Source organism: Dermochelys coriacea, chromosome 18 (genome assembly GCF_009764565.3).
Source record: "Dermochelys coriacea isolate rDerCor1 chromosome 18, rDerCor1.pri.v4, whole genome shotgun sequence".
NCBI lineage: Eukaryota > Metazoa > Chordata > Testudines > Dermochelyidae > Dermochelys > Dermochelys coriacea.
This window is the reverse complement of record NC_050085.1, coordinates 6729512-6757007: the sequence shown is the minus strand read 5'-3', so window position 1 is coordinate 6757007 and position 27496 is coordinate 6729512. Positions and strand designations below refer to the sequence as shown.

The 27496-nt window shown below is 48.3% G+C and overlaps 2 protein-coding genes across 4 annotated transcripts in view; one reads left to right on the top strand and one right to left on the bottom strand.

Annotated features, from left to right (window-relative positions):
- The window catches only part of RCC2 (regulator of chromosome condensation 2), a 36158-nt gene extending 30667 nt beyond the window's left edge, over window positions 1-5491 (top strand). For 2 of the 3 annotated variants that reach the window (XM_038376663.2, XM_038376664.2), the window contains 3 exons: window positions 867-939; window positions 2785-2862; window positions 3951-5491. In XM_038376663.2, the coding sequence (XP_038232591.1) occupies window positions 867-939; window positions 2785-2862; window positions 3951-4055 (256 nt within the window). In that variant the 3' untranslated portion in view covers window positions 4056-5491. The remainder of the gene's footprint in view (window positions 1-866; window positions 940-2784; window positions 2863-3950) is intronic. The other variant, XM_038376665.2, reaches the window with a different exon arrangement.
- Window positions 5492-14006: 8515 nt separating this feature from the next.
- Window positions 14007-27496, bottom strand: part of LOC119845218 (protein-arginine deiminase type-3-like) — a 43382-nt gene continuing 29892 nt past the window's right edge. Inside the window, exons 7-16 of the mRNA XM_038377188.2 lie at window positions 25537-25715; window positions 24253-24356; window positions 23467-23578; window positions 22909-23016; window positions 21640-21791; window positions 19462-19606; window positions 18950-19043; window positions 18127-18206; window positions 17194-17319; window positions 14007-14525 (exon numbers count right to left, since the gene is read on the bottom strand). Coding sequence (XP_038233116.1) covers window positions 14292-14525; window positions 17194-17319; window positions 18127-18206; window positions 18950-19043; window positions 19462-19606; window positions 21640-21791; window positions 22909-23016; window positions 23467-23578; window positions 24253-24356; window positions 25537-25715 — 1334 coding nt within the window. The 3' untranslated portion in view covers window positions 14007-14291. The remainder of the gene's footprint in view (window positions 14526-17193; window positions 17320-18126; window positions 18207-18949; window positions 19044-19461; window positions 19607-21639; window positions 21792-22908; window positions 23017-23466; window positions 23579-24252; window positions 24357-25536; window positions 25716-27496) is intronic.

Sequence of the window (27496 nt, the reverse complement as noted above, 5' to 3'; positions counted from 1 at the left end):
TTGTTCAACCTCTCCTTGATTTTCTGTTAAAGGTTTTTATCTTGAGTATGTTACAGGGCTTCTCTCAAGTAATTTAGGCCACCAACTCTTGCTGGTGGCGGCTCTTACAAACCTGGCTCTCTATTCCTGCTTCCCGTGCCCTTCAGTGAGAGCCTGCCCCAGGGAAGGTGGGTCAGGAACTCACCTGCCACCTGCAGAGTCACAGGTTCCTCATGTCCCAGCCGGGTGGGAGCAGGGGAGCTGCCCAGGGGACTGTTCTTGGGACCGAATGCCACAGCTGCCTCCACTGACAAGAGCCACCTCTGGCGCTGTGCCCGCTGGCCCCATGCATCTCCAGAGGCGCTGCCCAAAGCCTCCGAAGAGGCTGGGTGGTACAGAGCGCTGATCCCCATTGGCAGTGCCAGCACAAACGCCAAGGCAGTGCTTCTCGCTGCCTTTGGTAACGGCTATTCAGGAGCAATAGCTGGGCGGTGCAGGGAGGGGGCGCTGCTTTGCCCCGATCTCTGCCAATGCTTGGGAGGTTGTCGTGGCCACACAAAAATTCCACTGGTGGCCACGTTTGAGAAACGCTGCATTAGGGAATGAATGGTTATGGGAATCCATTTTGAGGCGGGCCTCTGACTTCAGTGGGGCTCCACAAGGATCCACCCACCCAGGCCAGTTGCAGCTGGATCAGGCCTTGCAGCACTTTGGAAAACAGCTGGACAAGGGTTTGCATCTGAGGAAGAAAGCATCCAAAAATACTTGGGGAAATTCTCTTCTGGTACCAAGCGGCCAGTTGGCATGGGAAACGAAAAAATGGGGCTGCCGGGGGGCGGGTGTGAAGGCAGATCATGTAGCAGTAACAGCCTGTGTACCTGTTTCAGGAAGAGCAGTATTATAGTGGCTGCAGATGAGAGCACAATCAGCTGGGGCCCATCTCCGACCTTCGGTGAACTGGTAAGAAGGCAGCTGTGGACTTGCACAGAAACCCTAGCCAGGCTGGTCCGGTACCAGAGAAGATAAGATTGCAAGCAAAGAGATGAGGAGAAACAGCATTACAAGTGGACTGCTGTGATCACTAAATTAGTGGGGTGTTATATTTTTAAATGGTCACTGTCCTCAATTTAGTTATTGAAGGGAAAATTTTTTTCCTCTAGCACATGTTGAAAAGTTAGCCTGGAAGATGCAAATAATAGGTAATTTACACAGAGATGAAGTGCTACACAGAAACGCACCTTTCTGCTCACTCCTACACACACAACTACGCCGAGTATTCTCCCAGAGAAAATTACCAAAATATTCCAAAATGAATTTTTCTGGAAGCAGGGAGCTTGTGCGGGAGGGAAGGGGAGGAGAGGGATGCGTGGGTGCACTTAACTCATAAACCCAAGTGAATTCTGTATCTCAGTGAGAACTGGCTTCCCAAATAGCTGGAAACACTCCGCGTTGCCTTGTGCCTAACAACCTCTAGAAGGCAATAGGCTTCACCCTAATTGTCTTCTTGTGTCTAATTATCGAATGTTTTAATTATCGAATGTTTTATCTCACCACTTGTTTGAGCCCATGTAACAGCCCTTCTATCTCATTCCTTAAGAACTATTTGAGGGCTGGGGTAGTGTGACATAACAATCTAATATGCACCATTTTCCCAGGGAAATCATAGTTTGACTACTTCTGCTGTGCTGGGGTGGCCGAATTGCACCTTGCAGGCCACATGCGGCTCTTTTACCATTAAAGTGTGGCTCACGGAGCCCCCCGGTCTTCATCTACCAGACTGGGAGCGGGGAAGCTCAGGACCTCTGCCTTGCAGCAGGGTGATGCAGAAGGTCCTTCTGCCCAGTGGAGGGTGGAGGTCTTGAGGCTTCAGCCCTGTGAGGTGCACCTTCCAGGGCTCGGGGCTTCAGGAACAGGGCTGAATACCCAACCCCTGGCTCCCGGCAGGTGTGCCCCCTGCTCTCAAACTTCTGAAGAGTGTTGTAGTGGCTCAGAGGGCCAGTAAATTTGGCCACCCCGTGCTATACTTTTGTATGGTGACTTTATATCTGCCTTCTTGGTTCGAATTCTCAGAGTCCCAAGTGACTGGGGTAGAGCTAGACTGCTTGTGGCTCTGGATTTCTCTGTGCATGCATTGCAGTGTTTTGAATTTTCAGTGGTTTCAAGATTTAGCCACCATATTGGGTTTTTTGTTTCATACTGATTTAGATGTTCTGATCTCTTCCTCCCCCCCCCCCCCCCCCCCCGACCTGTCTATTAGCTGCCTTATCAAAATCCCGTTGCTCATCACATTTGACTGCTACTCTTAGAACTTTGGAAAACGAAGTTTCTTTGGCCTACCTACCCCTTTTCCAAATGAAGCTGAAAATAACATAATTCTGAGTTGTTGGTGAGGTGTTCTTTCCTTTCCTCATGCCTCAGCATCAATACCCCACACGCATGCTGGCAGTCTGGCTTTGGGGATAACATTTTGTTTTCCTCGGCAGAACCATTTTTGTAGGACCAACAAAAAACCCAAGGATTTTATAAAATACAAACTAGAAGCCAGAGCCTTTTTCCTCTTGGTCTTCAGGAAATCTTTTTTGTAATTGCTAGTTCTTCCCATGTCTCTGCTGCCCTTGCAGGCAGTTAAACCTGCCTAGGAGAATCGCTGACCTCCATACCTTTTGGTTATTCCATGGGGCTATTCCAGAAGCCGGTGCAAACCAAGGGAATGGGCCAAATAACACAATCCAGCCTCTTGGACAATGGTTAGATGGTGGTTTACCCTCTGATCTTACAAGTCCCCTTCTGCATTTCTCTTCACAGGGCTATGGAGACCATAAACCCAAGTCCTCTACTGCAGCCCAAGAGGTGAAAACCCTAGATGGAATTTATCCAGAGCAGGTGAGAGCAGACCCAGCAAATAAAAACGCGAGCCGTTAGCATAGCAGACTGGATTGCAGCCTGAGAGGTTCATTTCACGTCTCATGCTTCTGAAAATCATCGCCCTATTCATAATCCCATTCCTCGTAATACTCTGCTTTGATGCTTTGAAGCATGGCAGCGAGATCCCTGTTTAAACTCAGGATACTGGGTAACGGGATTGTCCTATGCAAAATACACCAGCAACTGGAGGTGGAGAGAAGTGCAGGGAAGTCCGTTTTCCGTAGGTAACGGAAAGGCGTCTGTGTATAGACAGTGTATAGGCGTCTGTGTATTGCTGCTCTCAGAGAGGACTGCATAAGTAGAAACCTGGCTCAAACAAATTGTTTCTGGGGTGGGTATGTGCCATGTGTATGCACAACAAGTGGGGAGGAAGGCTGTAAAATGGAGTAAAATCCCCGTAGGTGTAGAGTAGATGCTTGTTAATGTTCATTAATCCATTCATTTCAAATCTGCACAGAAATTGACCAGAATCCCTACTCCATCCCTTATGCGGATACCCAAGCAGGGAGATGGTGTCCATCATTCGTGTCACCATGACACCCATGATAGATGCGTCTGCAAACCTCTCACAAGGAGTTAGAGGAACGTGGGGATGGGGTGTAGTTTAAATCAAGACTGGATGCTGTTCTAAAAGATATGCCCTAGGAACTAGTCTGACCACCTTCCCCAAAGTAGATGATCACAATGGTCCCTTCAGGCTTTGGAATCTAGCGATTGTGCACTTTGCTAGTCCTTGCACACTGTTCCTCCAAAGGTGAGTTGTAAGAAGCCACTGATCATAAAAAGACTTGTGGTTTCTCTAGCTCTTACTTAGCAATTTTTATCAGTAGAATTCCGTGTGCCTTATAGTCTGATCAGTATCATTACCTTCATTTTATACCTGGGGAAACTGAGGCACCATCACACAGCAGAGCCAGGAATAGAACCCAGTCTCCTGAATCGCAGGCCAGTGCTCTACCCACTAGACCTCCCAACTCAGCCGTTTGTTAGCAATGGAAATCCAGTATAACCTTTAGGGTGGCAAATGCTTTGTTCTGTCTACCCAGGTGGCGATGGGCTACGCCCATTCTTTGGTGATAGCCAGGGACGAAAGCGAAGTGGAGAAAGAGAAACTAAAGAAGCTGCCTGAATACAACCCCCGCACCCTCTGATAAGGCCAGGGCCCCGCGCCCCCTTGCCATGGCAGCTGTCATTTCCAATGTGCACTGGGACCGAAAGAGATTGCAGACCGGCATTGAGACTTGACCGAAGCTTTTTGTTAGACTTTCCAAGGTTCAATTTTATAAGCGATTCGCAGTTTTAACTACCTGTTACTGTATCATTTCCAAAGTGTTCGGTTCTTTTAAACGTTTGACATTTGCTCCTGGCTCACGAGTTCCTATTCCAATGAAAATGGCAGGACCTTTTGGCATATAAACCCCACGTACTTTGGTGAGCAGTGGAACAGCTGCTGACGCATAAGAAGGGCCATGTGGCGCCTGTTGCATTGAATTGAGGAGAGTCCCAGTTGCCATGAAGAGCTTGGGGGAAGATTTGGAGAGGCACAAATGGCCATAAGCACCCAATTCCCATTGCCTTTCAATGGAAGTTAAACCCCTAATAGCCCTGTGTGCCTTTGAAAATCTACCCTGAGTGTCTGTGGGGCCATCTCTGGTGAACCGAGGCAGTCAACTGCTGAGATCTCTCTACAGAATCAAATTTACATTTTCATCTCTCTAGTTTTAATGTGCTGGTCTCTATTCTGTGTGAGGAGCATCTGACATAAGCCCCAAGGAGCGGGTATCCAGCTGTGTAACCCCTTGGTAGATTAAGCTGCGGGACTCTGGCTGCCACCTATTTCATGGCTGTTTCATAAGCGTTGACCTTTTTGTGCGATTTAAATTGTTTCCATTCAGATTAAAAACCTCCATTGAGACAAAATCTAGGCCAACTCATTCAAATAGCCCCTGGTGCCTTGGTAGATGGGTACCCCCAAATCTGACACACCTTGGGGCTCATTTTTCAGCAGAGCACTCTCAGCTCCAGTTGAAAACAACATGATCGGCAGGTGCTCACCCACGCGGAAAAATGAAGCCCTAGGTATGTCAAGTCAGGATTCAAAACTTGTGGTCACTTATGAAAAGGCTGTCATGAGTGGTGCTCCTGAGTGTTGATTGTAAATGAAGTTGATTCGAAGTGAGGTTGATTCCAAGGGTGATTGTGTTTTGTGTGAGGTTTTCATAGCAATTTGCCCAGCTGATGATTTCTTTGGGAGTCTGAAGTCTTCAGAAATGGGGCCTAAATGAAAACCCAGGATTCAAACACCGCTGAATTTGTTTGGGGATGGAAGGGTTCGATCAGAACTTTGCAGCTCAGGCCTTTCCCTTTGGTTGGTGAGACATGAACCTTGATCAAATAAGTCTTATTTGCCTGCTTAATACATACTATACATAAGGAGCCCACTGCAGTCAGTGGGCTGCTCTGAGCGCATAGCTGAGCATGTGTATAAGTCTTTGGAGGATCAGGGCCTCCGACAATAGGGGGGTTAGAATTAGTCAGAAAACAACACCTCAACGCTGAAATTTCAATAAACGTCTTTCCCTAAAAACTTGCGGTTTTTTTTACCAGATCTCTGCAGGCATTCGTTAGGGGATCCTTTGTCTTCCTCTCCTTGGAAATTACTGCCTCCTGCTGATCCATGAACCCTGTCTATACAGTCGCATCCAATTCCTCCAAACTGGGTGTTGGAGCAGGTGCTGGGCCAGACTCTGCTGGTGAAAAAGGACAGCATTTCCACCAGCAGGGACTTGGCCCTCGATTTAACTCTTGAGCAGCTGTTGAACCAAATTGGTTTTGCTGGTGGAGAGACGCAAAGAGCTCCCAGCCCTGGACGGTCTGGAGGTTTATTATTTTTCAATTACAATCAGATACCCACCAAAAGTTTCTTCCATTCCAATATTCTGCACTGTGCTGGAGAAACAAAGGTGCCTTTTAACAGAGTGCTCTGCTCTGTCTCCACACAAATGTGAGCATGGGCTTTTCCTTTCTCGTTACCCTAGCAAGTTGCACTGATCTCTAGAGGCAACATTTGCTAGCATCCTGGTACACTGCAGTTCTGGGATTCTTGCTGTACTTACTGCAAAAAAAAAACTTTGTTTATTGTGTTTAAAGTAAAAAAAAAAATTCCTCGAACATGGAAAGCAGCTGGGAGGAGAAGTTCTTCAATTGAGTCTTTACTTTGCTAGTTTAATAACGTTAGTCAGCCTTTCCCATTTACAGTATTGAGTAAAGCCAGTGGCCTCAATCTTAACCATCTTCCCTCCCCCCCCCCCCTCCAGCCAGGTATTTAGGGCCCATTTGAAAGCCCAATAAATTTAATAGGAGTTTTTTCTATTGACTTCTGTGATTCCATAGACTTTGGATCAGGTGGATTTCCAGAAAATTGGGATTTCCCTTGCGATGTCAGACCACAGCAGTAGCCATCTGCAGTGTTTGCACCTGGTTAATTCTGCATGGAGCAGCATCGAGTGTTTAATGAAACTGAACTGAATTCCTGTTCAACAAGGTGCCTACATGTACAGTTATTCAAACAGTGCGGCCGCAATTTTTCCAAAATATCTGACTAATTTTCAGTGCCTGTGTTTATGGGAGGCTAATTTAGTCACCTGGAATTTCTTTTGCTTTGTTTTTTCTCCCCAGATGCACTAGGCACCCAGAGCTCCCATTTTAAATCAATTGTTGTCATAGGCACTCAGTGCTTCTGACAATGGGCCCCCAAGTGTCTTAAATGGAACACCCTAAATTAGTCAGCCTGAAAGTAAGAGAGATTTGTCCTGAGAATTGAAATCCAGGCCAGAGGTTCTGCAACAGTCAAATTCACCTGAGCCTTTTCACCCACATCACCAAAACCTTTTCACTGAACTACAGTTGCGGCCTGTCTGTCTCTTCTCGGTGTAATGCCAGACTCCAGAACAAAAATCTCCTTTCAGACTGTGTCCTGAGCTCACTTACTAGCCCACTAACAGATGCAGGACATAAGCGGACAGAGGTTTGACTTGCCCATTACCAGTTCCCAAGATATTGGTTTGCAGCACTGGAAATCTTAACTCTTACGGACCCTTTCTGGGGTTGGGAGTTTGCATGCCAGAGGGCCAGGGGCCAACTCTCCGTCTGACCTAGGATTAAGCTGTTTCAGCTATTTAAAAAAAAAAAAAATTTAAAATAACCTTCACCCAAAAGTTATTCAAACCAAAAGGGGCTGAACCTCCCAAGGCAGGCGGAGTCCTGCCTGTGATAGTTAGAAATTAAACATTATTCACGCTCCTCATTAACTTCTCCCCCAGCTGCCTTCTTCGTGCTCTTACCCTGGGAGAGTGAAGGAGAGTCGGAGAAAAAGGATCTTGGAGCAGTTTTTGGTTTAGACGAGATGAAAGGTTCCTGGGTTAGTGCTGTAATTGTATTTTCATGGGGTTTTTTTATATTTCTTGGAGTAAATGTTTAAATAAACAACATCATTGTGTACACCCTTTGGTTTACAGGCCTCTGTTGATAGCCTGGAAGTGGGCATGTGTGCTAATCCTCAGTATTTTCCCCCTTCTACTCCCCTAAGTGAATTTACTTGTGAAAAAGATGCCATACTGATAGGAAACCCTTCAAAGTTAATCTTCTGTGCTTGCACCCCTCTCATGCCTTAGAGCAATGGCTCTCAAACTTATTTGATCATGGGCCCCCCCCATTGTGTCTGTATTTGTGTGCGCCCCTCCCTCTTGTGCCGCACAAGTACATACACTGTTTTATGAGCACCGCGTCCTCTGCTGATTGTCTGGGGAAATCAGCGTTGCTAGTTATTCACAGCTGTGGGTAAAATGTGTGCAGTAAGGTGTCTATGTGTCTCTCTCTCCCCCACCCCGCCCCAAGCATCTCATCCCCCCCAGTGATGTACCCCCCACCCTGAGAGGGGCTCACTTGCCAGTTTGAGAACCTCTGACCTAGAGGAAGCACTTCCACTCAGAGCGCGGTCTCCTTGGCCCAATCAATCCCTGGCCTCTGCTGAAACTAGCAAGGGTGCCAACCGCCAAAATGTTGGCATTGTTCCTGATTTCTAGAAACTCAGCTGAGATCACAACTCATTCCTCCTGGGCCACCAAACTGCAGTTAGATCAGGCCTTTTCTTCGCTGCTGACTGTAGACTGTGGCAACATAGTAGCTTTTAATGTCTCTGGCCGTTTTGTGCCTATTTCCTGCTGGGTTAGCACAGTATTTCATTGGCACGGAACAGTTAAACAGCGGACAAATGTCCTTTGCACTTTACCAACACTGCATGCACGGCTGCTTGTGCACCAAATGGCGTGGCTAGCATATTAACGTCTGTAGAGGGCAGGGAAAGCAATGCCTGTTGTAGAAGTACTTAGGAGCCCCTGTCATGGACAGGACCCCATGGTGCTAGGCGCTGTACAAACACAGAACAAAAAGATCGTCCCCGCCCCAAAGAGCTGACAGTCTAAGCCTCTTGGGCTTCCCATCATTTTGATGGAAAGAGGTTCTGTGTTACAGGCTAAGCTATCTGGCAGACTTATGGGAGTTTTCTGTTCTCCCTGCTCTCAACCCCATTTCCAAACACTTTCTTAGTTCAGCTGCAGCTTGATAGGGTCTCTCTTCAAAAGACAGCTCACTGGGAGAGGGTTGTGATCCTACATCTGAACGGGGAATTTCAAGAGCACTACTGCAAATTTCACCTGCCCTGATTGGCGCCTGCTTGAAGTGCAGTTGCTCTCTGAGAAGTGACCACAAGAATGGCAGGGCAGGATTCCACAGTTGTGCCGCAACGGCTCCCACAGCAACTGCCTCAGTTTACAAATAAAAACATGGGGAGAAGGGTTTTTCCTCGTAGTCACTGCTGCAAACTCCTCCGGGGCTCTGCGGTGTAAGATGGGTTCTTTCCTTTACCTGAACAGTTACATAGAGTCTGGGTTGCTCTCCCAGGGCTGATCCTGGCTCTGCAGGGCTCACAGGTGTCAACTGCTCTGTCGCTATGCTTTGGGCACGATAGTCAGATATTGTACCTCTGCTGAGTCGTGATTGGAATAGCATCTGTTGAGTAAGAAGCGGCCATAGAGTATTGCCAGCTGTTCCTACCCTAACAGCACTTTTAAGATTTCTTCCTTGATTTCTTAAATTGATGCCTCAAGCATTGTATTACCACCCAAACTGCTCCTTTCAGACAAGAGCATGTGTCCGTGTCAGCTCTTTCCTTACTCTATTCCCTCGCCCTTTCTCTTCAGCGCCCCAAACTGAATTTGTCTTGTTCCAGTCAGCACATAAGGCAGATGGTGAGAGGAGCCAGCCTCTCTTACATAGAGAAACCAAGAGGTTAAAAAAAAAACTTGTGCACTTCTAAAAACAAAGGCCTCTAGGAACGCTTAGGAGCAATACACTGGAATGCGTTACCTAGGGAGGTGGTAGAATCTCCTTCCTTAGAGGTTTTTAAGGTCAGGCTTGACAAAGCCCTGGCTGGGATGATTTAACTGGGACTTGGTCCTGCTTTGAGCAGGGGGTTGGACTAGATGACCTTCTGGGGTCCCTTCCAACCCTGATATTCTATGATTCTATGATTCTATGAATACCAAAAATCTGCTTGGTACAGAAGTCTTTTGGGTGCCGATACTGATTGCAATCCACTCACTAAAACGGGTTTATTAGATCAGAAAGTCTTTTCAGCTCCTGGATCCTATGTATTCTCACTGCTTTACCCAATTAAACATGCTCAAGCACTTCAATGTAAAGACTCCATGCTAGAAAGCTGTTTAAATTGTCAAGACAATATGAGTTAACCCTTTTACCGCCTCTCCCCTAGTACTGTGGGATTATGAACTGTGGAGGGTTATTAGCCATGTCTTGTAATTTCCTAATCTTAAAAAGGGGCTTAATTTACAAAATGTATCGGGGATATAAACCCCCATGCTCCAGTCCCTAACTAGCAGGGGCTAGGAAGGCATTTTCCCTTTACATGGTTCTGTTTTAGTTACCCACTGCAGGGTGTCATGCTCTTCCTGTGAACCGTTTAGCACCGGCCAATAGGGTTGCCAACTTTCTAATCACAAAACTGAGCACCCTTGTCCTGCCTCTGCCCTGCCCTTTCCCCAAGGCTGCACCCCTTCTGAGGCTCTACCCTCCACTCACTCCATCCCCCCATCACTTGCTCTCCCCCACCCTTACTCACTTTCACGGGTCTGGGGCAGGAGGTTGGGGTGTGGGAGGAGCTGTGGGGTACAGGCTCCGGGAAGGGCTCAGGGATGGGGTTGGGGTGTGGGCTCTGAGAGGGAGTTAGGAAGGGGTTACAGCCACGGGTTGGGGTGCAGGTGGGGATTCAGGCTCCAGTCAGGTGGTGCTTACCTCAGGCACTTGGCAGCTCAGCGGGACTAAGGCAGGCTCCCTGCAGCACCCGGAACTGGCTGACACGTTCGCCTCCTAGGCGCAGGGGCAGCCAGGCGACTCTGTGTGGAGTGTGACCCACATCCGCAGGCACTGGCCCTGCAGCCCCCTTTAGCCATAGTTCCTGGCCAATGGGAGCTGCGGGGCGGAGGCAGCTTGGGGAGCCTCCCTATTGCACCTGCACTTAGGGGGCCACAGGGACATGCCAGCTACTTCCAGGACCCGCGCGGAGCCAGGGCAGCCAGGGAGCCTGCCTTAGTCCCACTGCGGTGCTGACCAGAGCCACCAGGGTCCCTTTTCGACCAGGCTTTCTGGTCAAAAACTGGTCACCTGGCAACCCTACCAGCCAATGTCCCAGACAGAAGGCTGGACTATATGGATCCCAGGTCTGACCCATGCTGGCAGTTCCTACGATCATGTTTCTATAGCACGGGAAGTGTGCTAGGCATTCCGTGAACTAGTCCGGCACGGTTCCAGCTCAAAGAGCTGACTTTAGAGATGGGCAGTAGCAACAATCAAGACTGAGGGAGGATGAAAGTTACAAGAATATTATGTGGTTACATAAACTGGGTGTGCATGTGTTGGAGCATGTCTCTGGGTGTGGGGGTGCTTTGGGTTGTGGATCTGAGCATGGGAAGTGAGAGCTGGAGAGGCTGGGTTGGGGGAGGGAGGTGGTGAGGACGGGTGTGAGGGATGGGCAATGGGAAGGTGGTGGTGACCAGCAGCATGAATGCAGGTAGTGGGGTGAGCCAAGAAAGGGAGGTAAAATCAGCTGAGGAGCAGTGGAATGGATTAAAGCAAATGGCAGGTGAGTCCGTAGTGTGGGCCCCAGGCTGCTGCCAGGTGGTCGGGTCCCGCAGTGAAGGGAGAAGGTGAGCGGCAACGAAAATGATCCTCTGATACCCGGCTGCAGCTGTATCAGGGGTGTGGGGCAGGGGGATGCAATCACACACCCAGTAATGCATATCAAGCCACTCTGGTCCAGTGGCAGCCCGTCTCCATCGCGGAGTGGGGCAGGCTGCTGCTTCTGAAGGCCTGTTGTAGGAGGTGTACGTGGAGGAGGGCAGGCGATGGGAGCGGGAGCAGATTTCCAGATTGACCCAGAGAGGGAGGGCAGGTGTGCTAGGTCCTGGCTGCAGTGGGATGTCGCCAATATTCTGGGCATTCTGCCTTTCTGGGGCTGGACTGTTCTGCTGCCCCTAACCACCAGGAGGAATAAGGAATCCAGACATAAGCCCCAATTTGCATCTGCTGCTTTAACCAAAGGACAAAGGGACTGGATCAGCCGGTAGAGGGCAGTAGCACGTCACAAGGAGCATCCTAGCACAGTCCACAGTTCTTTCTCTTACCATATGAAGTGGGTAAGCCAGGAATGCAATGGGCCCAATGCTCTTCTCCCATGGCTGTAAGTCAGGATTGACCCTACTGGAAATCAAAGGAGCTGAATCTGTGTGAAAACAGACACCGGAGCAATGGGCTCAATGCACTTACTGTTTGTTTCTGCACCGACGTATAGAAGAATAAGCTTTCAGAAGAGTTTATCCAAAGTGGATATTGCACTGCCGTTCGGTCTGTGACGGCATTGGCTAGCTCTTAAATCAAATAGCTCATTCGGAAGCAAGCTGGATCTCAAACAGCTGGGTGACAAAAATGCTGCATGTTTAATTCTGCCCTTTCTTCACATCCTCCACTGTGATCTTTTTAAAAAAAAAAAAATGGTCTGATGATTCCCTAGGCTCCCTCATAGCCTTTACCTTGACCTGCAACACAGGTGAAAGCTACAAACTGCTTTGTCTTCACTAGGATATTGTGTCATAACAACAGTCATGTTGTGTCAGACCAGTGGTCCATCTAGCCCAGTATCCTGTCTCTGACAAGGGCTAGTATCGGGCCTTCAGGGGCAGTGTATAGAACAAACAGGGCAATTTTGGAGAGATCCACCCCTGTCTTCCCTTCCCATCTTCTGGCAGTCAGAAGCTAAGGGTCATCCCAAGCGTAGGGTTGCATCCCTGACCACTTGCCTAATCCTTATTGCTGGACCTTTCCTAATGATGTCATGATATTTTTCTTATGTTCTATCCCTTTCCTAATCGTTAATAAGAAAAGGAACACTTGTGGCACCTTAGAGACTAACACATTTATCTGAGCATAAGCTTTCGTAAGCTACAGCTCACTTCATCGGATGCATCCGATGAAGTGAGCTGTAGCTCACGAAAGCTTATGCTCAACTAAATTTGTTAGTCTCTAAGGTGCCACAAGTCCTCCTTTTCTTTTTTTGCGAATACAGACTAACATGGCTGTTACTCTGAAACCTAATCATTAATGCTAACATTCTGTGAACTCTCAAACTTTACATAACACAGCATGGTGGTCAACTTCCAGGTGGTCAGAACTGTATTGTCCAGTCAGGTGTTTTCTCCAAACTCAGGGCATCTGGCCATTCATGTGCTCTGTGAGAAATATTACCATGCCAGGTCTGAAAGTTGAATGGTTGGAGTGGAAGTGATGAAAAGTTACTTTTCACCCTCCAAATGGAAAAAGCTACAGCCCTACATGCCACTTGACTTCTTGTAATTCAATAAGGTGTGGTTGTGAGGAGGCCCCTGTGCTTAAGTACTCAAATAACTTCTTTAAAGCGGTGGCTCTTAACTTTTCTAGATGACTGTACTCCTTTCAGTAGTCTGATTTGTCTTGTGTACCCCAAGTTTCACTATACTTAACTAGTTGTTTACAAAATCAGACCTAAAAATGTCTCAGCACCCTACTACTGAAAAAATTGCTGACTTTCTCATTTTTACCCTACAATTCTAAAATAAATCAACTGGAATATAAATATTGTACTTACATTTCAGTGTATAGCATATAGAGCAGTATGAACAAGTCATTGTATGAAACTTTAGTTTGCCCCAACTTCGCTAGTGCTTTTTAATATAGCCTGTTGTAAAATTAGGCAAATATCTAGATGAGTTGATGTACCCCAAGGATCCACATTGTGTACCCCCAGGGATCCACGTACCCCTGGTTGCCTTAAATGACAAACCAACACAAAAAAAAAATTTACAGGGAAAGTTGCAGCTCCCCCAGGGAATGTGGAGAGGAGCGAGCCCGAGAAGACGGGTTCAGCTTTCACTACTCTCCCTAACTTGTAGCTTTTCCTTTCTGTAGCAGAAGTGGGACCCTGTGCTTAAAACTGGAGTTAACTTTTTTCCAACAAAATATGTAGTTTCATCAAAGCCAAACCAGGGAGGAGGAGGAGAGACTATAGCCTGGTGGCTAGGGCCTGGGCTTGGAATTTGGGAGACCCTGGTTTACTCCCTGAATCAGAGTGAGGTGAGATGAAAACAATCTGCTTTGAATGAGCTGAACAGGGACTTGACTTCTGCATCCCAGCTCAATGCCCGCCCCATTGCCTGCCTTCCTTCAAAATCTTGGAAGTTGCCATGCAAGGGAATTGTCATCCTCCGATCAGCTGTAGTTAAGGCACAGAACTGGGATACTAGACTATTCTTTTCCCGTCTCTGCTACAGTCTTCCTATGTGACCTTGGCCACATCACTTAAACATTCTGTGCCTCAGTTTCCCCAACTGTAAAACAGGGCTGCTAGTACTTCTCTGCTGCATAGATAAGGATAAATACATGGTGACTGGAGGCCTTCTAGGTTCCTAGGTAGCTATAATAAATTAGGTGACACACACACCATTAGGGTCCTATATTTGATAAGCGGCAAGAAATAGTGGTGGGAATTACAGTCCCAGCAAACTGTCTGACTCATGTGGCAGAGAAGGGAATGGGGTAGCTAGCGATTTCATATGCAGGTTAGTAATGGGTTTCTTTAGAAAGTATTGTTTTTATTGAAGTTACAAATTCAGTGGTGGGTGAAGCGAACCCCAGGAAACTGTATGTCACATTCATCTTTAGGTTCCCTCCTCTGGAGGAAAAAAAAAAAAAAGCAGTGAGCTTTATTTCACCCCCTTTGCTCAGGGGATCATATTCCACCACTTGAAGGAGAAGGGTTTCCTGCGGACATTGGTGCCGCAATGGATCTCCCCGGAGAGGGTGTGGTAGGTGAAAAAGTCATTGATGAAAGTGCAGGTCAGGCCCAGGGGCTCCAGCAGGGAGCGAACGTTCTCTTCCAGGCAGCACCGCCCGTCAACAATCGGCCCAAATGGCTTCGGGATGCCCAGGTGTTTCCCCAAGACGATCATGTTCACCTGCAGCCAGGAGAGGAAAGACAGGATGGGAGCACTGAATATATTGTTACACCAGCCAGATGCATTCCTTTACAAATTTCACTGCAGTGTCTTCTGCATAACTCCAGTGTGATGACAAGAAAGATTGCAGAGCCAAGTGTTGGGGGATACAGTGAAGACAGCCTACAAAGCTACAGTGTGCAGATGGACTCAAGCCACAAAACTCAGCTGCAGATCCAGCTCCAGACACCTCAAAGTTTGGCGTGAGCCCCTCTGCTACTGAGATTTTTTTTTTTTTTAAACAATGCATAGTATATTGACTCCTTGTTATACAGTCCCTGCACTGACAAGTCACACGCAGAATCGGGGGGTTGCTGAATAGTTTTAAGCTGAGGATCTCAAAGTTGAGCCCCAGCTTAATGCTGAAATTCTTATAGGCACTAACTCCCTCTCCTGTTTGTGACTGGGAGACCACTTCCCTTCCCATGCGTGATTGTGCACGGCAGGAGAGAGGGTCCATGCCATGGCCCAACAGCCCCCTGGCACCTACAGCAATTGCCCTCCTGGCCAAGGACAATAGGGAAATCAAGGCCGCTGAGCTGTTCTTAAATACAATCTAGCAGCTGGAAATGGGAAGGAGCCAGAAACGTGTAATTTCTACAGTTCCTAACTGATGGGGGGGAGGAAGAGTTTTGAGACGCATGGCCTTGCCTGAGCCAACTGGATTATGTTTAGCCATCAAGTAGCAGATGCTGTCTCCATTCTTATAGAAAAGAGTGTACAGTTAATGGAAAGCGACTCCCATGGGTGTCCCTGGCCATGCTGCAACCAGGGTTAGCTAGTCTCTACCGAGGTCTCCTTGGCTATGCCTATGCTGCAATAAAACACCCGTAGCGCCAAGTCTCCGAGCCTGGGTCACCTGATTCGGGCTGCAGGGCTAACACTAACAGTGTAGGTGTTTGGGCTGGAGCCTGGGCTCTGAGACCCTCTCCCCTCGCAGGGGTTCAAGCCCAAATGTCTCCATGACTATTTTTTAGCTCGGTAGCCTGAACCACGTATGCCCAAGTCTGCTGACCCTGGCTAACCACGGCCCTGCCTTGGCTCTGATTGCAGCGTAAATGTACCCTCTGGGTATGACTACGCCAGAGCTGGAGGTGGAATTTCCAGCTTGCGGAGACGTACCCACGCTCGCGCTGATTGAGCTAGTGCACTAAAAATAGAAGTGTGGCAGAAATCCAAGGCACGTGCTCAGGGTGGCTGCCCTGTCCTGCTTCTATTTTTAGCAGGCTGGCTCAATCAGAACTAGCGTGGGTACGTCCTTCTAGCTCCAGCGTGGACGTGCCCTGCGTGGCAGAAGAGAATGATTTTGCTCCTCTGCATGGACAGGAGGCAATGCTGCCCAGGCAAACTCTAACGCATCATTTTAGGATCCATTTTTATTTTCGGCTATTTTTAATTATGAATCACCGATTATCGTGGTGGTGCCTGGGGGCTAAGATCAGGACCCCCCCTGTGCTGGGCGCTGTCTGAACACAACCCCTACCCTGAAGCACACCTGACAAAGGGCCTGACCTGAAGTCAATGGAAAGGTTCCCCCTGACTTCAGTTGAGCTTTGGAGTGAGCCCAGAAGGCAGGCCAGGCACCTAAAGGAGGCAGCATTGTCTAGTGGAAAGAGCAACTATACTGAGATTCAGGAGACCTGGCTTCTATACCCTTCATTTGCTTAGTGACCTTCGGCAAGTCTCTTCCCCACTCTGTGTCTTAGATTTCCCCATCTGTAAAGTGGGTGTAATGAGACTGGCCTCCTTTCTAAAGTGCTTTGCGATCTATTGATGAAACGCACTAGGTACTGTTAATTAAAGCAGCATTGCCAACCCCAAGATGAGTCAGCATGTGCACTCCCCTCACCCGCCCCACCATCCAAAAACCCCAAATCCCATCACACTGGATTAAAAATCATGTAATTTTTTGCAATAATAAATGTTTACTCTTTTGGATTTGCCTTTGGCTTTCAAGCCATTAGGGGACTTCACATTTTCAGCTTTCCTGCACAACCATGAGGGTTACAAAGTTAAAAGCAGAGATTCCCATGCATTCACTTGACTCCAGTAGTTGGCACTTTGTGGAAAAACAGCTGCCCCAGAAGAGACTGTGCTACTCGCAATAAAATCGTGAGAGTTGGCAACAGTGATCCCAATAAAACTGCAAGAGTTGACAACGCTGTGAAGGAGGCTGGACTCTGAATGGGCTGTCCGAGGAGGAGGAGGACTGGTCACGAAGATTAGCCTTGTACTCAGCAAGGTTTGAATGTTTTCAGTGAAACCCAGTCCCCAGAGAAGAATCCAGTAGAACGGGATGACATTTTTCAGGTGAAACTGTTTTTCTGGTGAAAAATGCAGATTTGGCAACACTGAAATTTTTGTGAATTGAGGTTGGTTTAGCCAAATAGGAGAAACGAAACAAAAGTCTGGAGAAACCCTGTGTTTTGTGTGGACATCTTTGAAATGTTTTGATTTTTTTTCAGTTCAAAGGGACTTTTTGTTGCAAGATTTCCTTTAGTTTTGGGTTTTTAAATCGGAACTATTTAAACATAGTCCAAACTGAAACACTTCACCTGAGCCAAAACCTACTTTTTAACCCCTAGAATTGCAAGAAAACGGGAGAGGCCCTTGTTCCTACGGCTCTTACCATGTCTGGGAAAAAAGCAGTGGCTTCCTTGTTGATTACAGTGAAGAGCTGGGGGAGGTCGATGATGTCTTTCTCGCTCAGGCCCAGCTCCTGTTTCAGGATGTCTCTGTTCCAGTCGATGCAGCTCTGGGGAGGAAGGACAAGGTCACAAAACCCTTCCTCCTACAGGCAGCCGTGGGAGGAGCAGATTGGGGAGGCAGTGTTTTTGCTGTCCATTCAGTAAGAGACAACGTGGGATGGAAGTAAATTGGGAACTGAAATGGAGAAAGAACCTCGCCTGGAGGGCCAGTGGTGGCGGCATGTGAAACCCAATGCCCAGCCATGAACCCAACTCTCCCCATGCTAGGGCCTTATATCAGATCTGAGATAAATCGAGGCAAAGTCTCCCCTGGCTATTTCACTGGTTCTCTGGCTCCACTGTGAATCTGGACACACTCGGCACTTCCTGTGCTCGCTCTCTCTCTCACCTGTCCCAAGGGTTGCGGTGCAGTAGCCCTGACATGCTCATGGTCGGGCCACAGCCATTTCTTTTACTTTGGCCACAACTCCACCTCCTCTTCCCGTCATAAATGACCCATTTTTACTCAGTACTTCATCCCCTTTGAGCTAGACCATGGCCCGTTGTGAGTAAAAACAGGACAGTCTGAGTACAAGAATCTCAAAAAATGTCAGATTTTCTTAGTAGTGGCAAAATCCCATTTTCAATGTGGCTGCGTGTATTTTGAGCAGCCCCCTTACAGCAGCCTCTCTAGGCCACATCTCCAATCTGCCATGAACTGCTTCCAACCAGACATTTTCAGTAAGGTTCTCGCGTGCAACAGTGATCGGTTCTTACACTGGCACCTAGATGGACAGAAGATGGGTCAATCGGGTTACCAGAGTCCTGCATCCAATATTGCCGAGTTATTGCTCTGTCTCTCTCTCTCTCCATACCTGAACATAGTCGTTCTCCCGCCTCAGGGTTTCATTGGCCAGAATCTCATCTATTGTTGTTGTGGTGACTGTCTCTAACTCTGCAAGAAGAAAGAAATTTAACAGGCGAATGAAAATTCATGTGCTATGCGGGGATGTACATGTAACCTATGTGTATATGTAGATCTAAGAGCCTCGTATCAGCTGGTCAGAAAATGTTTTTTTTCCCCAGGGGAAGTTGTGACAAAAAACAAAGCAAGTGGCATTTATGTCAATATTTTCCATGGAAAATTTGAATACTAAAAAATTAAAATTCAAAAAATATATGCTGCTGTCATGCCTCATGGTGGTTGTAATTCAGGTGCCTCAAACTCGCATTCTCCTCAACAGATTAGGTACCTTGGTAGGACTACATGTCCCATGATGCACTACGGTCTCCCCTCTTGGAGATGGGAGGTGGTGCATCATGGGAAACCCTGGTCATGGTGTAGCATGGGAGATGTAGCTTTATTCCAGGACCCTAGTCTATAGAGAAGATTTTGACATGAGGCACCACACTGCACAACCAAATAGAAATTTTACCTTGGGGGAGGGGGACAGGGGGGAAATGAAAATCAAAGTTTTCCATGGATAAACTTTTTTCTCGACAAAATTTCTCGTAATTAGAGATTTTCTGTTAAAACAGTTTTGACAGGAAGTTTTTGAGCAGCTCTTTGCTGAGCCGTCCTGTGCCCGTAGAACAGCTTGTTGAGGCAGGCCTGTTCACCACAGACGGAAACTTCCAGATGGTTTGTTCTAATGTGTGAAGTGGTGCGAGAGAGAGAAAAAAGATGAGCTATCCTACCTTCAAACATCCTGGCTTCTCCATAGCCCTCTTCCTGCTTCTCTTTGAAGAGCTTGTAACAGGCACTGGGGCTGGCTAAGAGCAGCCGAAAACCCTGACAAGAGACAAACCAGTTCATTGACAGATCTTTGCCATTCAATCACATTTCACATTACAAACCCTCTGCCCAGTGGGTTCAGTCTACAAGGAGCGGTTGCAATAGTCTGGATCAACAGGTGTGATACCCATGCTCATTACACCCTCCCTGGAGCAATCAGTTTTCTGGAGCGAGGTAAATTCAGCTTGAAAAGTGGGATCTTGCAGAGGAGAGTTCCACATGTTTTGACCTCCCTAAAATGTTCAGGTATCTAAAAAGCACATGGCAGTTCTGGAGCAGATGTGTGTTCTGGGGGTTTGAGGTCTCAGCCAGTGAGCAGTACCTGTCTGCCCGAGGCCAGTCTGAGACATCTCACCCAGTGTGCAGTACCTGTCTCCCTGGGCTGGTCCGAGACCTCTCACGCAGTGTATGGTACCTGTCTGCCCGGGGCTGGAACAAAGCTCAGGAATTCATCCACGTGACCCACAAACAACCAGTCAGAGTAGAGCTCCACGGGGGCCTGCACTTTCTGGGCATAGAGGAAGTCCCTGACGGCCCTTGTCATCCTCCTGCCACCAATCCTAGAGGCCAAAGGGAAGCAAGAGAAGAGCCAGACACATTCTTCAGTTAAGAGCAGAATTGGGACGCAAGGTGGACAGGGCCAAATTAAGGCATAAATGTTACAGGCTCATGGCTAGGCCCCCCTCCCGCCCCGGGAGTCAGATGAAAGTAAATTTCTAAGCCCTCATGGCTGCAGGGGAAAGCTTGAAAACATGACGAGAGTGTAACTCATGCAGGGACGTCGGCCTGAGTTTGCAGAGAACCTGAAACGACTGCTCTGAGAAGACCAGCTGGGTGCATCTCAGGGAGGAGCTAACCCCATGACTCGCTGATCTGGGGGCCCCACCCAGCCAGCAGCCCTGGGTGTGGCAAGAGGAGAAGAGTGCAGCAGTTCTGGCCTAGTCACATATCCAACAGCTCCTGGGGTAAGTACTGGGGTGGGGCAGGGGAGGTAGTTAGGAGGTAGTCGGCTACTCTTTCTCCTGCCTCTGTGGGAGGGCAGGGAAGGCCACCAACACTCCAAGCAGGGAGCAACGCCATGAAATGGAGATGAGACACGGGCCCCCTTGTCATGACATGCCTGTGACCCCAGATTCCCTTCGTCTAGCACTAAAGGCCGATAAACTGTAGATCAGTGGTAGGCGTGTAATTGCTAACCTGACTGCCCCATGCAAAGTGAAAATACTACTTCGTGGCTTACGTAATACGTTGCCAGGAAGCTGAGGCCATCAACTTGAATGATCCTGAAATCGTCTCAACTGCAACTTGTCTAATGTGTGCCTAGAATCTGCCTCAATTAGGCCAGGGTTCCTGGTGATGCTGCTTTACTTGGTCGCTTCCGCCAAGGGCTTGCAGCCTGTCTTTTCATTAGCTATGTCTGTGCAGCCCCCAGCACAAGGCCCCGATCCCTGATGACTTAATCTCTAGGTGTGCCTAATCTTGCCTTAGCACAGGGGGATGGACTAGATGACCTCGGCGGTCCCTTCCAGCCCTGCATGTCTATGATTCTACCACTGTTGTATGCAGTGTCATTGGAGCCGTGTTGGTCTCCGGATATTAGAGCGACAAGGGGGGTGAAGTAATGTCTTTTATCTCTTCCTCAAGCTCTGTGTAAGGTCAAAAGCGTGTTTCTCTCCCTGGGGAATCCACCATGACCCTTGGTAGACTGTTCTAATGGTTAATGACTCTCACTGTTAAACGTACCCCCATTTCTCAGTCTGAATTTCTGTGGCAGCCCTAGCACCTACAATGCAAAAATCACACAGAAAATACCTAGGCCAAATATAGAGCAAAGCTTGTTTTTCAAGTGATCCCACATCTCAGCCTGGCCAGATCATAGGCTTGTATCACTGCAGAAGCCTGGACATAATTATTGCTTGGCCCCACGCTGATTAGCTCATCAGATGCTTCAGGGTAGCTTTATTGGGTACTGGTTGCAGGACATTAGCCATCAAATAAGGGATGTCCATTAAAATGGAAACCCAGTGGTTAAAATATTTGGAATTCTCTCTGGTGCGGAGCATGTCATGAGGTACTTCTGTAAGTTCTTTGGGGCAGAGACCAGCTTTTCTCAGTTTGTACAGCATCTTGCACCTTGAGATCCTGGCCCAAGACTGGGGCTCCTGCATCCTAACACAATGCCAATAATAAATGATAAGCCTAATTTGTAGGTGTTCCATCAACGTAAGAATGTTCTGTGATGAATTAAGTGAAGGACTGCAGCAGTAGGCATGGAGGAATTCGCTGGTTACGGCTACTGACTGTCTGCATATGAACAAGCAATTCAGTAGTTAAATGTCTGTCTTGTTGTAGGATGGGAGTAGGTTGTTCCCCTTTCTCTGGGTGTCTATCTCCAGGGCTGCCACTTTCCCTTCTGCCGTGCTTCCCTTTATCCTCTGCTCCCCTGGCACTGATATTCCACGGGTGCACCTGGAAAGCTTGTAGCACTTGCAACTTTGTCTTGTTGCCACATCTACTCCTATTGAGCTCAGCTGGGAGGAGATGCTGGTCTCCCTAGGCACATGCTGTCCCGAACCACGCTCATGCCTCTCACCTGGGGAAGCTGCTGCCAATGAGGATCCTCCCCAGGGGATACTCCTTCCCTTTGACCGTCACTGGAGGGCTGACTTCCAGGTTCCCAAAAGAGTCGAGGCTGGAGACTCTTTCATTATAAGGTTCTCGGGTCACGTAGCCAAAATCGGGGCCCTTCCAGGGAATAAGATGACAATGAAGTTGAGAGCAATGAATTGCTTAACTCAGACAAAGTGAGGCCCAGGCCTTAAATGGGCATGCTACGCAAGATACATTGCACCCTGCTGCAACTGAAACAGTAAAAGTCGCCGCCTCACGGGGCTGGTGTTGGTGCTAAAAGCTCTGTCTGGAGTGGCCAAATAAAGAGGCACCATGGTCCAGTGGGCCAGGTACAGCATGGCAAGTCAAACCTACATTATTCTATTCCCAGCTCTGCCACAAACTCCCTGAGTCACTTTGCCTCTCAGTGCTTGTTTCCCAATATGTAAAATGAAGGCATGCTCCCCTCATTCTTTGCAAACGACTTGAGGTCTGTGGATGGAAAACCCAAAGAAGCCTACGCTTAGTATTTTGAATACAAGTTAACAGGGCTGCACATCTGGTTGTGAAGAACAGAATCTGATTTGGTCCTACAGCCCTCCAAAGGAGTCAGGTTTCAGAGTAGCAGCTGTGTTAGTCTGTATTCGCAAAAAGAAAAGGAGGACGTGTGGCACCTTAGAGACTAACAAATTTATTAGAGCATAAGCTTTCGTGAGCTACAGCTCACTTCATCAGATGCATGAGCTCACGAAAGCTTATGCTCAAATAAATTTGTTAGTCTCTAAGGTGCCACAAGTCCTCCTTTTCTTTTTGCCAAAGGAGTCAGAATCTCATCGCAGAGGCACGGAGCTGGACGGAAACCAGATTTTCTCTTTCACCAAAAATAAGACACATCAACATTTTCTGCTAAACAAAACGACCCCAAAAAGTTTGTTTTGGGTCAATCAAAACATTTTCGTAAAATCACAACATTTCATGTCGATTTTTGAACTTTAAATAAAAATTATATTAAAAAACTCAATGAATTTAGTCTTGAAAAATTCTTTCGGAATGAAGAATTCAAATGTTCCATTCTGAAAAACACTTCATTCGATTTTTTAAATGAAATTTAGTCAAAATCGATGCATTTTTCAAAATGTCTCAATAGCTGAAAACTGCAATTTCTGTCCAAAAAACCAAAGCCTTTCAACACAAACTTTCCAACAAGTTGGTGTTAAATTGAGGGCTGGCACCATTAGACAGCGTCACGTACCAAGATGCTCTTAAAAGGGAAGTCCTGCAGCTCTCGGTCCCTAGGTGAATCGAAGACAACGGGAAACGTTTTATGGGGAGCCTGCACATAGCCAAACTCCATCTCGTCCTGTTAGAGGGGACAAAGAGAGTGGCAAATAAACAGCCAGCCAATACGGGGCTTGAACCAGAACCTGCAGAAGTGATTGCTGTTGATTTGGATAGGCTTTGGATCAAGCCCACATGGGATTGCGGTTGTACCATTGCTGAACAGATGCTTTCGCAGCAGCTTAGAGACCAGGCATGTTCTTCGTTTCAACCCAGCATGTTCTTGGAGCTACATCTTTAATGTTAGCTCTACTCCTCCAGCTTTGAACCTCGCTGGTTTCATCCAGGGAAACTTGTGATGCAGCAGGATGTGACCAAGCTTTATGGCCCGCTTCCCCCACTGCTCTGCACTGAGTGACTGAGAGCCACGTAACAAGGGCATGAAACGCCACCCGGCAGCTGTCAATGACTCCGCAAGGCAGCAGAGACACAGGCCCCGTGCATTTGGCTTTCCCATTCCCGGTGGTATGACCTGGATCCAGCGGTCGCTGCGGTTCTCCACCTCCGGGCAGATGGTTAGCTTGCAGCGGGCTTTCCTGGCGAGTTCGCTCACGGCTTCCACAAAGTCGGCATTGTCACTCACACTGGGAATGAAATGGGGGAGGAGAGTGAGGTCTAAACTAGGGGACAGACAGACCCACTCCTGCCACCCCAAAAAAAACCTATCATTGGGGAGATCCCAGCAGGCCCGGGTCAAACAACAGTGGGGAATGGATTGGCCGACCATTATTTATCCAACAGGGGATTTAGTATGTTAATGAGGCGCTAATTGGCTTGGTGCCTGAGAGTAGCCAAGCCCCTTTCCTGGGTATCAAGAGAGAATTTTTCACCCATCAGTCTCACTGCCACCACTTGGGGCTTTTGGCCCAGGTGTTCTTGCCCTCCCATGGCACAAAGGTGTGTTGACGGAAATGGTCCAGGCTATAATCAAGTGATTCCAGGCATGATGGGTCCAGGGACAGTTGTAAGGTCTCCACAGTCTGACTTCACGTGCCTAAAGCACGTGCCATGCTAGTATGGGTCTTTGGGGGTGGCCTCTTTAAACCTGGCTTGCTCTTAAATCCCAGTTGGGTCCTTGGGGCTTGATCCAAAGCCCATCGAAGTCAATGGGGCTACGCATGTGTTTGATGTTATGCGTGTGCTGAAGGGCTGCGCTGGACTGGCAGCAGAGGGCTCAGCACCTTGCAGGATCAAGCCCCGGGTAGAAAACGACAGCTCAGCCCATTTCCCCAGGGCAATTGACCCATCCTGCCCTCACCTGCAGACAAAGACCTCCAGAGGCCGCTGAGTGTTGGGGGTCATTATCCAGGGAGCCATGTGGAAAACCACCGTGTCTGTGAAAATCGGGGTCTCGGGAAGATTCTATGGGGGGGAGAAAAACAAGGGGTGATTTATGGATCTTAGTCCAACTTCAAAGATCTCTCTGAAGCAGGGGGGAGATCCCTGCTTGCATGTGGCCTCTGCCATCTCTCTGCTACGTCCTCCCCACAGGATCTGGAGGGCAGTGATGCCTTTTATCATTCCCTTTGCTGCTCCCATGCATTTGGCCCTTTACCCCACTGTAATTCAAGCCTCTGCCCAGAAGGAAGGAGGAACTCAGGCCTGGATTAAATGGCAGGAAACCTCGATTTAGTTGCTATTAAAAAGCAGTTTCCTCCTGTTAAGTGTTTAGCATCAAAACCCTTGGCTCAGCTAGGGTAGCCCCTCATCCAGCCAGGACATTTTTGCCTTCTCCTACCAGTGTTATGACCCCCAGCATGGGTCAACCCAACGACCTTTGCTGCCGAAGCCTGCTACCACATCAGCTAAAGAAGCAATTCCATTAGCTGGCAGCAGTCGTAGGTAGTTATCCCATGGTGAACTGGCTACTAGCTGTGAACACGCCACGCGCTCTTTGCCAGTGTGCTTCATTAGTACCGAGGAGGTTGGCACAGAGATCTCCACAGCAGCAGTTATGGACCAAGCAGCCCACTGGGAAAGCATACCACTCACATAGAGACCGGCGCCCAGCTCTGCTGGCTTTAGGGGCCATGGGATGTGTTATTCTGATGCTGTTCGGTTTCCATCCCCTCTCCCCAAATCCTCCAACAAGCCTGTCTAGAAGCAGCTTTTCCTTTGGGTGACCCACCAGAGACACCAATTCTGCAAAGGCTAATCCTGCAGGCTAACAGCCAGCGGCCTGGCACCAGTGGCAGGACTCCAAAGCTGAACCGTTCCATGACCAAAACATCCAGCTCAGGGGAGGGGGACACGAGCCCTTCAGTCCCCATGGCTGGATCTCCTACACCCATGATGTGCAGTGCTCTGGCTTCCTCCGGTGATGGCCATGCCACATGCAGCAGTTGACAGGCCTGCCACGGCTGAACCTTTGCTCCAGCAGTAGAGACTCAGGCTTTAAGATCCAGCGGGCCATGGCTCAGTCCTTGCTGCTGCTGAGCCACCGAGGGGTGTGGTGGACTGGCAGCACCCCCGCTAGAGAAGCCACTTCGTTCTCTCCAGCCCAGATAGGCGCAGGCCAAGTGAGCACAGCGGTTTATTGTACCTCAACCGGGGCGTCCAGCAGCGTGACATGGAAGGACACCAGCCCTGAGAAGTCAGCGTCCGGGAAGGCAAATCCCTCCACGTAGAAGATGTCCTGTTCTTGTCCACTGGGACGATCCACTACGTAGGAGAGCTCATCTGCCCCCAGCACGTGCTCATACTGGTGGAGAACGTCATCACCTACGAATATAGAGGAGTATACTGACATGTTGGGGGAACTACACTGAGCACAATGGAGCTAGCAGAGGTAGCTCAGCTGTTCCCAGCTCCTGGGGATCAAGCTTCCAGACATGACAGGAAGGGCATTGTTGGACGGATTGGACTAGACCTTGGACTAGACCTAGACCTGTGTGTGTAGGGCCTTGTCTACATGGAGAATTAGCCCCAACAGTGTGACTGCATCAGTGCAAACCCCTCATGGCGAAGCCATGATTTGCACCAGTGGACCAAATTTCTCACAGGAGTTAAATCCACCAGTGTAAATTGCAGCCTACACTGATGCAAATACACCAATGCTAGCAACTGGGGCCAATTTTCATGATAGAAAAGACCAGAGTGAGTAGACTTAAGGTCTGATTACTTCAATCACATGAGAGGTGCTTTACAGGCCTGGATGCGGTCTTGCTGGCTCTGCCTCAATCTCTAGTTTGGACTGGAATTTACAAGAGGAAAGGCCGGGGGTTAGAGGTGATGTTACCCAAAGCCCTGAAAGCAGCTTCATAGTCTTTTTAGAGCTAGTCAGAGAGCATCCAGTCAATGGTAGCCTTGGGATTTCAGGTGTGAACCAGCCCCATCAGCTGCCCAATGTATTTGGTTGGATGAGTAGTTTCCAGGTGATGGATTTGAGAACCAAACATAGGTGCCTAGCTAATGACAAAACAGTGGGCAGTGCATTTCAGCTCTGAATTCATGAAACTTTTAGGTTGGGTGAAGTGTTTCAAAAACACCTAGAAGTCATTGAATGTTCACAATGAATAGTCTGACCCTACAAACAGCAGCAAGACAGATTGGAGGGGTTTATTCACCATTGATTTGCCAACCTGCTATCTCTCTGCACTCCATTATTTCAGCAGAATCCGGGGCACCCCAATTTTGATCTTTTTATCCATTTACACAGCACGGGGGCGCGGTTGCACCTAGGAGCTTACTGACAATATTTAAGAGGCATTACTTAAATATAACCATATTGGGTCCACCCAAGTAACTGACGCCCCCACCTACAGAGAGGCTAATCCCAGCTAATCTCAGCCCTGGTTTACACTATGAGTTTAGATCAAATTTAGCAGCGTTAGATCGATTTAACCCTGCACCCGTCGACACAACGAAGCCATTTTTGTCCACTTAATGGGCTCTTAAAATCGATTTCTGTACTCCTCCCTGACGAGGGAATTAGCGCTGAAATTGACATTGCAGGGTCAAATTTGGGGTAGTGTGGACACAATTCAATGGTATTGGCCTCTGGAAGCTATCCCAGAGTGCTCCATTGTGACCACTCTGGACAGCACTCTCAACTCAGATGCACTGGCCTGGTAGACAGGTTAAGTCCTGCAAACTTTTGAATTTCATTTCCTGTTTTGCCACCGTGGCAAGCTGATCAGCACAGGTGACCATGCAGATCTCATCAGCAGAGGTGACCATGGAGTCCCAGAATCACAAAAGAGCTCCAGCATGGACCGAACGGGAGGTACTGGATCTGATCACCGTATGGGGAGACGAATCTGTGCTATCAGAACTCCGTTCCAAAAGACAAAATGCCAAAATATTTGAAAAAAATCTCCAAGGGCATGAAGGTCAGAGGCTATCACAGGGACCCACCGCATGAAACTTAAGGAGCTCAGGCAAGCCTACCAAAAAAACAGAGAGGCAAATGGATGCTCGGGGTCAGAGCCCCAGACATGCTGCTTCTATGATGAGCTGCATGCCATTCTAGGATGTGCCCCTACAATTACCCCACACCTGTA